Source organism: Cibotium barometz, chromosome 2 (assembly GCF_041138505.1).
Source record: "Cibotium barometz isolate CiBa-2024 chromosome 2, ASM4113850v1, whole genome shotgun sequence".
NCBI classification, from domain to species: domain Eukaryota; kingdom Viridiplantae; phylum Streptophyta; class Polypodiopsida; order Cyatheales; family Cibotiaceae; genus Cibotium; species Cibotium barometz.
In genome coordinates this window covers 56,292,589-56,306,570 of record NC_141047.1, presented here as the reverse complement: position 1 = coordinate 56,306,570, position 13,982 = coordinate 56,292,589, and the positions used below count along the sequence as shown (strand labels likewise).

Here is a 13,982-nt window from a genome sequence, read left to right as displayed (position 1 = left end):
CCACGATTGCAACTTCCCGACCGATGTGGGTGTGCTAGCTCATTCATATCGTGCCTCACTTTCTTAACACATCGGAATGCTCTTTTGCCAAAGGGGTGAAGGAATAATTCTGTTTGTCTAGATGGAGGGAAATAGAGATTGTCCCTCGTGATGGTTCTCTCTCACAAAAAGGCGAGAAAGAAGAAGGGACTAATGTAAGAAAAAAATCCCACATCTTGTTATAAAATGCCTTTATGTATGAGAAGGTGATATATATATATATATATTATAAGTACGGGGAACAACCGCAGAAGGTGATATTTACAGCGAAGATGAAGTTAATAAGAATACGATAATGTGTTTAATAATAATTGGGCCTCGACTGTGTCGTTCCTTGATCCTAATTCAGATTAGGTCCAATTAAATGTGCTTAATTAATGAATTAGGTTAGGGGGAATATATTTCATTGATTCACATGTACAAATTTTTCAAACCCACATAGAAAAAAGTTCTTTTGTTAACACTCAATTTTGTAATTAAGCTCTTTGACAAGTCATTTAATTTTGTACTCAAGGATCCTCTAAATCTTACACACTGACTCAAGAATGTTTATTGCAAACCTCACTTACACCATGACATCATCCCACTCATTAGGCTTTGCCACCCATTCCATCAACATTCTCCTCTATTGTCAAGTGTGTTGCAGTTCTTTGCTTCACATTGCCCACTACTACATATTACAATTTGCAGCATGTTGTCAACACCCTTCCTCCTTCAAGGAGATGGATGTGGTGTGATGCATCCTGGTTTTATTATCAGCCAAATAATGAAATGAATGATGATGGGAAAGAAGGGGCTAGAAAGACGGCCATGGCAAGGCTTCAAATTGATGAGTAAGCTAAGGCTAAAAAGCACACGAGCTGTAATGCCAAGCTAGGGAGGTGAAAGGACCTTGTTAAGAATTCTGTTAGATGTTGAGAGCATTGAGGTTATTGAGGATGGAGTTCCAGCCAAAATGAAGCCATGGCTTCTTGCTGCTAGGAGGAGCAAATGCGAGCTCAAACATCTCTTTCGAAGCCTCCTTGTCGGGGTTCCAGAAGCCCATAAGTCTCGCCACCAGCTCTGCACTGTCTTGAATGTGAGCTTGATCATGGGGGTCTGTCCACACCCTGTAAGCCACTTGCATTTTCCTCTGCTTGGCACCCAGGTGGACGCCCCATCGTTGATACATCTCCTCCCTCTCCTCTTCTGTCAAGCTAGTTCTCATCCTCTTGGCGAGCTGCTCCCTCTCCTTCTTTAAAGCCCGGCAGCTGCACATAAACAATCCAAGCAAGCCACACCATCAGAAAACCAGAAAATGACATGTTTATATATGTTTCACAATACAACAGAGGAGAACTCTTGATGATAATTCTCCATTCCAGTGACTTTGGAGACGTTACCCTCTTCTCTTTCTAGTTTACCCTTAATCACTGAAATTAGAGCCTTAAGATTCCTTACTTGGCTGCCAGACTTGTCAATTCTCCATCTTCATCTCCATCAGCATCTGGGTTGACTGCACTTGCTGCATCAAAATGCTCCTGTAGCCAAGCCAGCCTTCGAAGCTCTACCTCCATGTACACCTGATCTGCAGGATCTCCTTTGAACAGCAGATAGAATTGAGATCTATGAATGATGGAAACCTGGCAAAGATCCCACAGCTGTGCAATTTGCATCCTTTCTTTTTGAAACAGCAACTGCCAGTTCTCCAGGGACTGTGCCACAGGAGCGGATGGTGGTGTTTCCTCATCCATTTGAACCATGTCTATTTCATCATCTTCAGTGCTGCCTCCATTAGCCTCTAGCTCAAGCACCTGGAAACACACACATGGGCATCATCTCAGATAATCTGCAGAACCCAAATTACAAGGATTTCAATGGCAAAAAAGCTCATTGCTGGTTGTAGCTCACCTGGCAAACCAACAATTGCTTCTGATACTGGAGCTTGGCTACTCTTTCCTTCAACTCCGTGACATAAGCTCTTATGCTTCTGATGTTCTCCTCTGCTGCTGTCTTGAACATGCTCTGCATTTTCTTTATGTCCACTGAATTGTTCCTCCGATGTGTTGAAGTGTTCTCCCTAGAGGATACGTTGCCTGTGTCTCCATCTTGCTTCTTAAAACGAGACTGCTTCTGGCTTGGAGGGCATGTACTTTCACTACCATCAGGTGGTTGGTTCTCATTGTTTTCAAATCCCAAACTCCGGCGAGTAGTACGAGGAGAGCAAGGTGTGGAATGCTTGCTTCTGTGATCCGGAGTCCTCATTTTGCATGGGGATACGTCCTCTGCTGCACTATTGGAGCTCAGAACCATATTATTAATGGATTTTTGCACACTTTGAAGTTTCTCTTCTAATGTGGCAATTGTGGTATCAGCATTACATCTATCCAGCCTTCCCATGGCTTGGAGCCTGCTGATTTCTTCCCTAAGTGAGCTGTTAAGGCTTCCTCTGATCAAAGGCAGTGGTTTTTCCTCTTTTGCTTCACTTACTTTCAGTGTCTGTATCTCTTCTTGAAGCTTAGCAATGGTGGATGCAGCATCCTGATTCATGTCAGCTTGAGCTAGCCTTAAACACTCCACCTCTTTTTGCAGAGCTTCCAAGGCCCTGTTGGCATCTTCACCAAGCTCATCCTGCAGTTGCTCTAGCTTCCTTATCTCCTGTATAAGCATCATGGAAGCTGTTGATGATTGTCTTACTACAGAGTGCCTAGCTAGAGACGGGCTCCTCTGCTTTGGCGTACTTTGATCGAGCTCAGTAGTTGATCCCATACACAGTACCATGTCATTGACAGATCTCTTCATGGAAGTGGCAGGTGTTCGTGGTGATAACAAAATAGGAGATGGCAAGAAGCGCTCTTGCTCCTGCACAATGATGGAGAATTGCAGAAAGGATCAGCTTAAATGCATTGGCAGTACCACAACACTACACCTAGTTAGCTGTGAAGAATTTGTATACCATTTTCTTGGCTTCTTCCTCTTCTGCAAGCCTTTTCCGCAGTTCATCGAGCTCAGCTTGTGCAAAGTCTCGTTGATAGTGCAGCTCTTTTACCTCAGCTCGGAGCTGCATTAGTAAATGAAATAAATTACTACTCATTAGAACCCATCTTCCTTGCTACTAATCAAGCTAGCTAGTTATCATACCTGCTGAATCTCAGCCTCCTTTTCAATCAGCAATGCTTGCGCCTCTGACGAGTCTGTCACTGCAATATCTGGAACTCGCAGCTCTGCTTCTAATCGAGCCACCTCTTTCTGAAGCAATTTGACCATATCCTTGTCTGAAACTACCTGCAGTACACAAAAGACACAAGGTTGACACAGCACAACATACTAGAATAAGCCCGTGACAAGAGGGTTGGGGGTTAAATGTGGTAGACACGGGACTAACACATGTGAGTCTTAGTCTCGTGTGACCGAGCACAACATACTAGAATAAGCCCGTGACAAGAGGGTTGGGGATTGGGTTGGGGGTACATGTGGTAGACACGGGACTAGCACATGTGCGTGCATAATCTCTGAACCTGGAGTTTTGGAAGTTACCATGTTGACTTGAGCAGTATTGGTGACCTCTTTAGCTTGGGTTGCAAAAAAGAGTGTATTTCTTGACTGCTCAACATGGATTTGAGCGGGGCTCATTGTGCAAATGATTGCTGTCCGTGCATTTCCTCCTAGTGAATTTTGCAAGATGCGAGTGAGCTTTGAATCTCGGTAAGGGAGGTGACCTGTCTTTGCCCTACCCTGCCCACTGCATTACATAACATCAATGCATGTCAATAGCATTCCTTGTTACGTGCATGAACCAAACAGCTATGGGAATAACTCAGTTGGCCACATATGAAGCACTTTTAAAGGCATTGATTGATGCCATCATCTCACCTGAGCTTTCTGATGATGGTGGTCAAGGTAAGCAAACTCCGATTGATATGGCAACCCTCCTTCAATCTTGTCCCTTCTGATTGTGTTTGAGAGGCACGCTCACTTCCTGCTAGATCCACTAGATTCTGTATAAAACCACAGTATGTATCAACAACTATGCTCTATGTCTTACTAATCACAGCTGGACACACCATGCTCTCCAAACTAGTGTACTTACCAAGCTTGCAACAAGGGAGTTCACTAATCCCCCATCAGCAATACCTCGAGGAAAGCTCTCCACAGTCTATACAAACCTCACATGTCAATTTCATCATATGCATTCCAGTCTACAACTTCATAGGTAAATAACTTGCAATGCAAAGAGAAAGACCCCAACCACAACTCATCTGTCACTGAGGGGAGGGTTCTCTATACCACAATATGACCTTAGAAACACTCACCAATCTGATGATTTGATGAGACCTTGAGCTTGTTTCATTGAGCATAGTTTCTCCCACCTGCCGTTGAGCTGCATATAGACACACACATATACACCACATAGTTAGAAAGGGGAAACCATGTACTTTGGTGGAGTGCAATCTTAGAAGAGATTCTGATTACCTTCAATAATTGAAAGAACCTGTTGAAGATGTTTGCTGTCCCTTACAATGTCTTCAACCAATCTCTCTATTATGGTGCCTTTCTGCAAAAATTAACTAAATCAGGATACTGAGAGCAGTGCTGTGATGGCCAATATTAGCTTACTCTACCCAAAAAAAGGAATTTTAGGGGTCCTTATGATGATGTATGTAGCATATGTCCTAAATGAGACAAACAACATACCTCTGGGTCATCCATAAGCCTGAGAGGACCACTGCCACTGTCTGTGTTGAGCAGGTCTTTCACAACCTCATTGTAGATTTCGAGTGCAGAGATCTTTAAGACAAAGTCCCTTTCACTGTGCTGAGCCACAGGTGAAACATCTTGTTTAATTAGGTATGCACAAGAAAGTAAGGCCATAATCATGGCTTACAATATGTTACAACTATGTGAAGTGCTTTTTTTTTTAAACACCTCTTCTATTTAGGAGCCACAGGTTGAACATTTTGTTTAATTAGGTATGCGCAAGAAAACAAGGCCATAACCATGGCTTTTGCAATATGTCACAACCATATGAAGAGCATTTGAATTTTAAATATACCTCTTCTATGTAGGAGCCACAGGTTAAACATCTTGTTTATGCACAAGAAAACACGGCCATACCCATGGCTTACAATATGTCACAACCATATAAAAGTGCATTTATTTTTTAAATTTACCTCTTCTATGTAGGAGTAGATGTCCTGGACTGCATTCAAGGTGATGCCCCTCATGGTGAAAGTCTTTCCGCTGCTAGTTTGCCCATATGCAAATATCGTAGCTGTGTTTAAAAAAAATTTAGTGTTCCTAACTTGTGCTTATTATACAATTTTTCGGTAAGATGGGTATCTGCTTAGCCTCCCTCTGCAACAAAATTGGGATAATTCAAACTATGGTTTACCATTGATGCCAGAGAGAGCAGAGAGAGCAACATCTTTTGCTCCTTCTTCATAGACTTGCTGAGTGACAGATTCAGGTCCGAACACATGATCTACACAAGAGGGAGCAATAAAGTAAAATATGAAAACTACTATAGCAGACCTTGACATACATGTTATGCAGACAATGCGGTAGAAAAGAACATATCCCACAAAAAGGCTATTATTTTCTCCCAAGGGACTGCTTTTCGCTCTAAAATTTACACCGAAGGTCAGGACGAGATGTGGGTGCCTGGCGGTGGGGCCACAAATGGATGTAAAAGGGCACCCCTAAGGACATGCAATTGTGGGTGTATTGATCTAAACAGTGCAAGTTAGGCATCTTGATATCATCCTGCACTCAAAGTGTGCAATCATGTTTGTATAAGCATAAACATCCGTCTAACTTGCATCGATAATGTGCATCTACGCCATCAGGAAAATTTAAAGATTGCCTAGATAAGATAGCATATACATATACCTGGATTTCCAGGATGGTTACCCTTGCTGGCTGGCTAATCACCCTGTTAATGTCCATGCAACTGTGAATGCATGCTGTTTGAGTGCAACATTTAGCGATCTTCATCAATCTCTGCTTGCATTTTAGCAGGGAAAATCTTCCACTTGCACATCATCTAGAAAGATCAAGATGGATGATTACCCATGCAGTAGAAAGTCTTACTGGCATAGAGTAGCAGTACCACACATACCAGTGTGAGGCACGCATACATACATACATACATAAACACTGACAGCCTCCATCTTCAAGTGGCAAACATACATACATAGGTGTATGTATACAAAGTACATGCTTGCATCCATACATAAAATGTACGAATTTATTGAAGAAAGGGGGGATGTGCTTACCGAAAGTGTACGACTTGGGGTGATGATGGGGAGATCGGTCTGGGAGGAGGGATGAGGGAGGGCGTTGGATGATGGTACGATCGTCTACGCAGTCCCAAGCGGAGCAGTCGTGCTGGGCGAGCTCGCGGGAGCTCAGCGGCCGCACGCGCACCGTCACCAGAATCTTCTCGCGAGTCTTAGGGTGCGCTGCCACTGCCGCAGCAGAGTGCTGTTGCCTGTCCATAGCTGGACTGTTCATATGCATTTTTGCTAGTAGAGAAGAAGCGAGAAAGGGCTACGGCGAAGCTACGCAGAGCTTGAAAAAGCCTTGCTTGCTGGTGATGGTTGGCTGTGCAGCCTCCTCGCCTTCCTACCCCTTCGGCAATGGATGATCAATGGGCAGCCGAAGAGGAGAGGGCAGGCCTCGTTCTCTCTATGTTGTTTTGTCTACTTTCAAACGTTTGTCCCAACGGCTACCTTGCTCTGGGCCCTTTACACAAAATTTGATGTGTTCATGTGGTTTACAAGCTTTTACATTGTTTTTTTTGTACATCAAAGTTGATGGCAAACTTGTAGAAAAATAATATATATATATATATATATATATATATCACTTTCAATGCCATTTTATTAGTTTTGAGGTTTTCTCTTTGCCCCCTATGAGGCTTGTCACACACTCAACCCATGCTTCTGATCTCACGGTGCCCACGTTGAGGGCAGTAATTTATAGCAAAACAATCGTCTGTTGAATATTTTCCAAGCCACTTCATTACAAAGTTGCTAGCATCTTGGCATGACTTCAAATAAGAACACTGTGAGTTGAAAGCTCTCTCTTCAGATGCTAGCAAATTTAAATTCCATTCCAATCATGCTTGTAAACAGATGCCCAAGTTGAGGGCAATAATTTACAGCAAAACAATTGTTTGTTGAATATTTTCCGAGCCACATCATTACAAAGTTGTTCGCAACTTGGCATGAGTCCAAATAAGAATAGTTTGAGTTGAAGATTTATCAAGCTTAGACTTGACAATTCAAACTTTAATATTTTTGTAAAGCGTTCAATTTATGGACACTCTATTTTGAGTATAAGAGAGTGCCGTGTAAGGAAAAGCACACTTCTTGTATTTTTGGAGACTAGAAATTATGTAAAAACCTCATGTGCAAGGATAGGCTAGCCACACACATGAGGGGGGAAGATTGCACCCATTACAGTGTCGCTTTCATGTGCTAAGTATTTTTGCAAGTTGTTTATTCAATTCTTGAATATGTTGAACTTGTGGTTTTTGATTTTTTATTTGGATTGAATGATATATTTCTTGCAAGTCTTTATTTTTTCTATTTTTCTAAAAGTGGATCCATGTTAGTGATATTAGAGCTATGGTTCTAGGAAGATGGAAGCAAGATTTCAAAGGTTTGAAGAGTTGCAAGCTTTTATCCAAAGGGCAAGGACCACAAGGCAAAAGAAGGTTGTAAACCACTCTGCATAAACCAAAAACCACCCTTTTTCATGAAAAATGGTTTTTCCCAACTCTTAACCTCTCCATGATCCAACCATACTATAGATGAAATGAGCAATTGAAGGAGGCATGAGGTCAATTGTAAAATTTGTAAACCAGTGGAGGTGTCAGAATTGTATAATGGATGGCTATGATGGGCTCTCAAATCAATTTTGAGCAAGAAGAGAAAATTGATCTTTTAATTAAAGATTAATTATGCATGATTCTTAAGCCTGCAAAGAAAAAGAACTAAAACTCTATTTTTTTTCTTCTCCCTCCATCACAATCGACAGCAATTTCGCAAATCCAGGCATAGGCAAAAAAAAAATTTCTCTCTCTCTCTCTCTATTGCTGCTAGGGGGCTGTTATAGCCGTGGAGAAGAAGTTTAAAAAAAGCTTTAAGTTTAAGCTTTATAAGCTTAAAAGCTTCTTCTCCACAGTTGTTATAGCCGTGGAGAAGAAGTTTTAAAAAAGCTTTATGTTTAAGCTTTATAAGCTTAAAAGCTTATATCTTTTATAAGCTTAAAATCTCATGCTCTTATAAGCTTTAAAGGTTCTCTCATAAGCTACAACGAAGAGAGAGTTCTTCAATTTCCAACCTACATAAGATATGGAGTAAAATTTTATTGCATAAACCCTTTGAAGAATTGGCAAGCCTCTTGTAAACAATTTTTAGGCAAAACTAAAGGGAGTTAAAACAAAAAATTTAAAAGCACTCTCTGTAAGCTCCCCATCAAATCAAAGCTTTTGGCGAGATTCTTCAATGCTTTACAAATTGGAAGTGGCTTAAAGATCTTATTGAAGTCGACCGAAAACTCAAGACTCTTGACTATGCTTGAAATTCATTAAGAATTGGAATAAGGGACGGTGCTAAGATCAACCTTTTGACCAATTTCAAACCCAAATTCAATACAGTTCAAGGCACATCAAGAGCTAAGATTTTCGTCTTTATTTTATTTATTCGCATTATAAATTTACATTTTTATTTATTTGCAATGACCAATTTACCCACACAACCCACAATGCAAGAGCAAATTTCCACATTTCAAGAGCAAATTGCCAGTGAGCGTGAACACCAACGCGAGTTAGAACAACATTATGAAGCGTTCTAAGCGCAAGTATGAGTCTTTCGACTTTGATGAGATGAGGAGGAAAATGATCATGTCAATTGCAATATTAAGGCTATTTTGCATGCCTAGAGGTCTCAAAAAGACTCATGGATCTAAAAGGCATTCACTTTCCAAAACTATGATGGAAAGAAAGACACTTGAGTGCTTATTGCATGGCTCAGTCACTTGGATTACTATTTTTTAGGTAAAAATTTCTTGAAGAAAAGACAAGATTAAATATGCTTGAAATCATTTGATTGAAAGTGTTACTTTATGTGGTGGAATGTGATTAAGAAAGGCAAGCATTGACCAACTACATATAAGGAATTCCAGAAACTAGGATATTCTATTACAGGTTTAAGTGGTCAAGAAGGTCAAAGAAAGAGAGCAAAGAAGAAAATTTATTGCCAATATCAAGCTTACTATTAGGGTAGATGTTAATATGTTTTAACCTCGTAATCTCAGTTTTGCTATGGAACTTTCTCTCAATTCTGAATGTAAAACTTGTATTTCTAGAGATTTTGCAATGCAAGAAAAGTCTTATGCAAAGTCTTCTAAACCATCTTTTTCTTCAAGCAATTTTGATAAATCTAGGATGTATAAGTGTAGCCAAAGCAAATGTTCAAAAGATAACAATAACAAGCCCTCAAATGGTACACTGAAGAATCGTATCATCAGGTATTACAAATGTCAAAAGGAGAGGCACATTACACCAATGTCTAGAGAAGAAAAAAGAACTCCGCACTTATGGCACGTGTCAACATGGTTGAAGATGACGATGATTGGAAGGCCCTTGTGTTCTAGAAAAGACGTAGGAAACAACCACTTGTTGTGGGGCTTTGCCTAACCACACTTGGGAGCATAAAATAGCTCAACCAAGAAGCCAATGTTCCATGACCTAGCTCACAACCACACTTGGGAGCATAAAATAACTCAAATGAGAAAATGCAGGGAACAGGATGTCTCACTCACCTCGTGAATACTTGTGCTTGGGATCCTCGTAGGTTGCACCACCCAGAGGAGCACCTAAGAGCTCCACTCCGCCGCGTCGCCTCCACACTCCAAATGCAGCTCAACCCTCTCGCACTTAGTCTCTCTCTCTCTCTCTCTCTCTCTGTCTCTCTCTCTCTCTCTCTCTCTCTCTCTCTCTCTCTCTCACATGCAATGAGCACACGAGCTCAAATCGAAATAGGCAAGCAAGACACAAGAGAGCAAGAGATTAGAGAAGAAGAGAACTCTATTGATTATGCATAAGAGAATGAATGGTGAGAATACAAATTGACCCTTATCTTGGCCCCAAGCATTCACACCTTGGTCAGCCATACTTAAAATATAGGTCCATGGCTATCCAAGGCCGCCTAGGCTTGTGCAGACACTTAATCTAAGCATGAAATCTCCATAATTAATCTCATGACGTGCCTTTCATATATAAGCGACGATCGCATATACGTAAAATATACAATATTAGCAGACGATTGCCAATGGATGGCGTTAAAGCTAGAGAAGTGTCCAATGAGGGTTAACATGCCCCCCCCTTCCTGATGCACATTTCATCCTCGAAATATGTTGGTGAAGATGAGGCGATGCCATCATAGGAAGGTGATGATATTTAAAGGCCAAGTGTTGGATACATGTGTGAAAAACAGATCAACTAGTAGAGTTCTTTATAACTAAATAAGATAAAACATGGTTATGCATACATTTTTTTTAATGAGTGGGTAAACTTCAAGTTGTGCTACAAAGAGGAAAGGTATGGCCAATTTAACTTAGAGGTTAGTAATAAACCTATCTATACCTAAACTAGTCTTAGTCATATGCTTACGATTATGGTTCTTAGTCTATACCTAAACTAGTCTTAGTCATATGCATTACGATTATGGTTCAATCTCAAGTTATACAAACTTTACTGGACAGCGCTAAGTTGAAAGGTGTTTTTTTTAAGCTTAGTAATTGTAATTTAGGAAATAAGGCACCAACCCGTGGAGACCAAGGCAATGGTCAACAGACCTCCACCCAAGAGTATTTAAGGACCACTAGGAATCTCCTAAGACAACGATGGTTAGCCTCTCTTTATTAGTTTTTTCACAAAGTCCTACCCCATAAGAAACAAGGCATTAATCTCAAGGTACCATCACTAGTAACCAAGAGTCCTCCCACAAGGATACTATATGGATATAGTTATCTTCTTGGTCTTTTTGTGTGTTTTTTTTATTTTTTTAATGTGATTATTTTCTCATCTACAACAATTGAGCGAAAGGTCACTAAAAGCTGAGTGAGAGTACTTCGCACACTCCATCGGCATAATTTAAGGTCGATCTCACAGGTAGGAACATTACTAAGTCTAAGAAATAATATGGCCTTAAAGTTCCTTTAAGTGGCACTTAGAAAACAAAATTTTACCCAGTCATAAGGTCTTTTTAGTTCTATGAATGCATGTAATGATGTACAAGAATAGTTTCAAAGTTGAGAGTGAGTTAGAATACACCCAAGCAAGTGGAAAAATTCGGTCCATATTGAGGTTGCACGTCCACTACAAGTTGTAGATCTGGATCTGTTCTGCGCACTACACCTCAATAACCTATAAAGCAAACTAATCTAGCAAACTCATCGTCAGATAACCATAGCTCATAAGCATGCTTTGATTTGACCATCACCAGGTTGATCTTACCCCTTACTTGGGTTTCCTAAAACATAACCTTCAGCTAGATGGGAAGGCAATGGTCTTTGTGCATCTTGGCTATGAAAAGGCATAGGCACTACAAGTGAGTGAGCTAAGTAGCTACCACTAGCTAAGATGTCTAAGAAATGACCCACCATGTTCTAGAAGGGACAAGGAGTCAGTAACATTATTTCATAGAATGACAGTGTAAGTGCATAAGTTTTTTGCCTCCTCCCCTACTCTACAAGCACTTCCTCCCCTACTCTACAAGCTCTTCCTGTGAATTTTTTACTTGATATGGTCCTCCCACTGGGTAAAGTACACTCACATCATCATGTTGGTGTGGTGTGGACTGCGAAAGTCCTATCCCATCGCGCCTAAAATAAGTTATACATTGCCATCACAAGTTGGACCTTGTATGCAACATGCGACGCTCACAGGTAAAACATGGTGCAAGGGGATGAAACTGTAGGTAGAACAGGTCCATAAAGGTGGCTCCACAACATCTCTCCCCTAGTGGTGCATAAAAATAGTGTGAATGGGTTTGGAAAGGAGGAATACTTTGTTGTCCTTAATGACAGTACCATTCCAGGCAATGTGGGTCCAGGATAAGGTCACTCGTATTATCAATCCACGAAAATTCCATGCTCACGGCCTGTAGTCATAGCAGAGTTGTACTTCATTCTCTCTTTTTTTACATGTGCTCTTTCTCATCATTTTTAAAAAAAATTTATGGTTAGTTGGATTTTTAGAATGTGTATAGGTGCTATATTTCTTTACATATTGGTGCAAGCTATATTACAATGAGTTAGTTTTTTCCAATAGGCTTCCTCCTGATATGGACATGAATTTTTTTGGGGAGCAAAACATGGGAGCTAAAGATTTCGGCTTTATGGAAACGCCCCTGCAAGTCATCCCTAGACTTCACGGAGGCTTATGTGAGCTTTATGTAGCCATCCTCTCCAGCTTTTATACACTTGAGACTCTTACTTTGCGGCGTACCTGGTTGTTGATGTTGTTGAATAATCGAGGATTAAAGGTGCTAATATGCTTTCATAAGCATGTATAGGACTTGCAGGTTCTTGGAGAGGTATTGACATTGATGCTAGAACTTGCTGGGTAGCAAGCCTTTCCTCAAGTACTGGACTCTCTTGAAGTACTTTTAAAAATGGAGGTTGAGTAGGCATTGAGGAACTTGTAGAGGCCTCATGGAAACTGGAGGCTTTGTCAGAGTCTTCTTTTCTCAAGGGCAAGGCTATCTTTTGAACAACTTTTAGAATCCAAATCTTGTAGGATGTTGGCAATGAAGGTATATCAATTTGTTTTCCCTTGTCTGCTCTAGAATTAAGGTTGGCAGAAGACAAATGTGTTGTGAATGATGAGGCTATATGTATATGTATTGTCTTTGGCACCCAAATCCATGTGTTACCCTCGTAGTGTCCTTGAGCTTGAAGAAGATGATTTGGAATCCATCGAGAGGTAACATGTGGTTGGATTGATTTTTGTTTGCGAGACGGGCCTTTTGGATTTTCTGATAGTGGGTTGGCAATTGAGAACTAGTGAAGAGGCTTTAGGGACACACTAAGGGTAGGTTGTGGCTTTCTTTGCTAATGCCCTACTAGTAGTTGGTTCTTTATAGAGGTAGATGTAGATGTGGAGCTTGAAGATGAAGAACCTTGTGGTGTCGATGGGGGGGGAACGACATTGGATCATGTTGATGATGCTTTCAAATTCTTATTGATGTTCCAACGCATTTGATGTGGAGATAATGTTCATGGATTATTAAAGTGTAGGGTTAGAATTTTTTTGCCATTGAGACACTCCTTGTGGCCCAATCGATTCCACATTGAGCCACTATCATCTAGGTTTGTCCAAGAACTACATATTCTTTTAAAGTCCCTATGGGCATAACTAAAAACCTACCAACCAAGTGCCTGTTATCACCATAGATGATAGTTCTAAGCAAACAAAGTACTCTAGTATTTTTGGCACTTATACTATCTATTCTCATGTTAGACTTTTCAAGTTGAGGTTTACCTAACTGATTCCATGTAGCAAAGGAGAGTAGATTATGACTAGCACCCATGTCAAGCATAGCATTATAGAACGCTTTACCATAGGGGCTAGGCAACTCAATGGGTGTTCTGAGAGCCCATCTGATTCCATGTAGCAAAGGAGAGTAGATTATGACTAGCATCCATGTCAAGCATAGCATTATAGAACACTTTCCCATAGGGGCTAGGCAACTTAATGGGTGTTTTGAGAGCTGGGATGTGATCCTCCATGTTGTCAATTACCTCTCCAACATAAGCTTGTGTAGTAGGTCCAAGGTTTGCTTCTCGACATTGTTGAAGTTTTTCCCATCTTTCCCTTTCCTCCTGTTGTGCGTGGATCTTCTTTTGAGCAGCCCTTTCCATGGTGGATTTTTGTAAAGAGAAGCACGTAA

At 40.8% G+C, this 13,982-nt stretch overlaps 1 protein-coding gene across 1 annotated transcript; it reads right to left on the bottom strand.

Moving 5' to 3' along the window:
- Positions 1-507: 507 nt before the first annotated feature.
- Positions 508-6,700, bottom strand: LOC147641242 (kinesin-like protein KIN-7A). Its single transcript, XM_086819532.1, has 14 exons — positions 6,294-6,700; positions 5,411-5,500; positions 5,190-5,290; positions 4,714-4,833; positions 4,492-4,573; positions 4,332-4,399; positions 4,109-4,174; positions 3,892-4,016; positions 3,556-3,760; positions 3,160-3,303; positions 2,975-3,079; positions 1,930-2,880; positions 1,480-1,832; positions 508-1,289 (listed from the first exon to the last, which is right to left on the bottom strand). The coding sequence occupies exons 1-14, from the start codon at positions 6,535-6,537 to the stop codon at positions 947-949; spliced, it is 2,997 nt and encodes a 998-aa protein (XP_086675658.1). The 5' UTR covers positions 6,538-6,700; the 3' UTR covers positions 508-946.
- Positions 6,701-13,982: the final 7,282 nt, after the last annotated feature.

Bases quoted from the DNA above. Each gene is read 5' to 3' on its own strand.
- LOC147641242 (XM_086819532.1), bottom strand. From the start codon at position 6,537: ATGCATATGAACAGTCCAGCTATGGACAGGCAACAGCACTCTGCTGCG. The intron at 5,291-5,410 runs GTAAACCATAGT...TTTTAAACACAG, and splicing joins TGCTCTCTCTGGCATCAATG to CTACGATATTTGCATATGGG. The intron at 4,400-4,491 runs GTAATCAGAATC...GTCTATATGCAG, and splicing joins GGTTCTTTCAATTATTGAAG to CTCAACGGCAGGTGGGAGAA.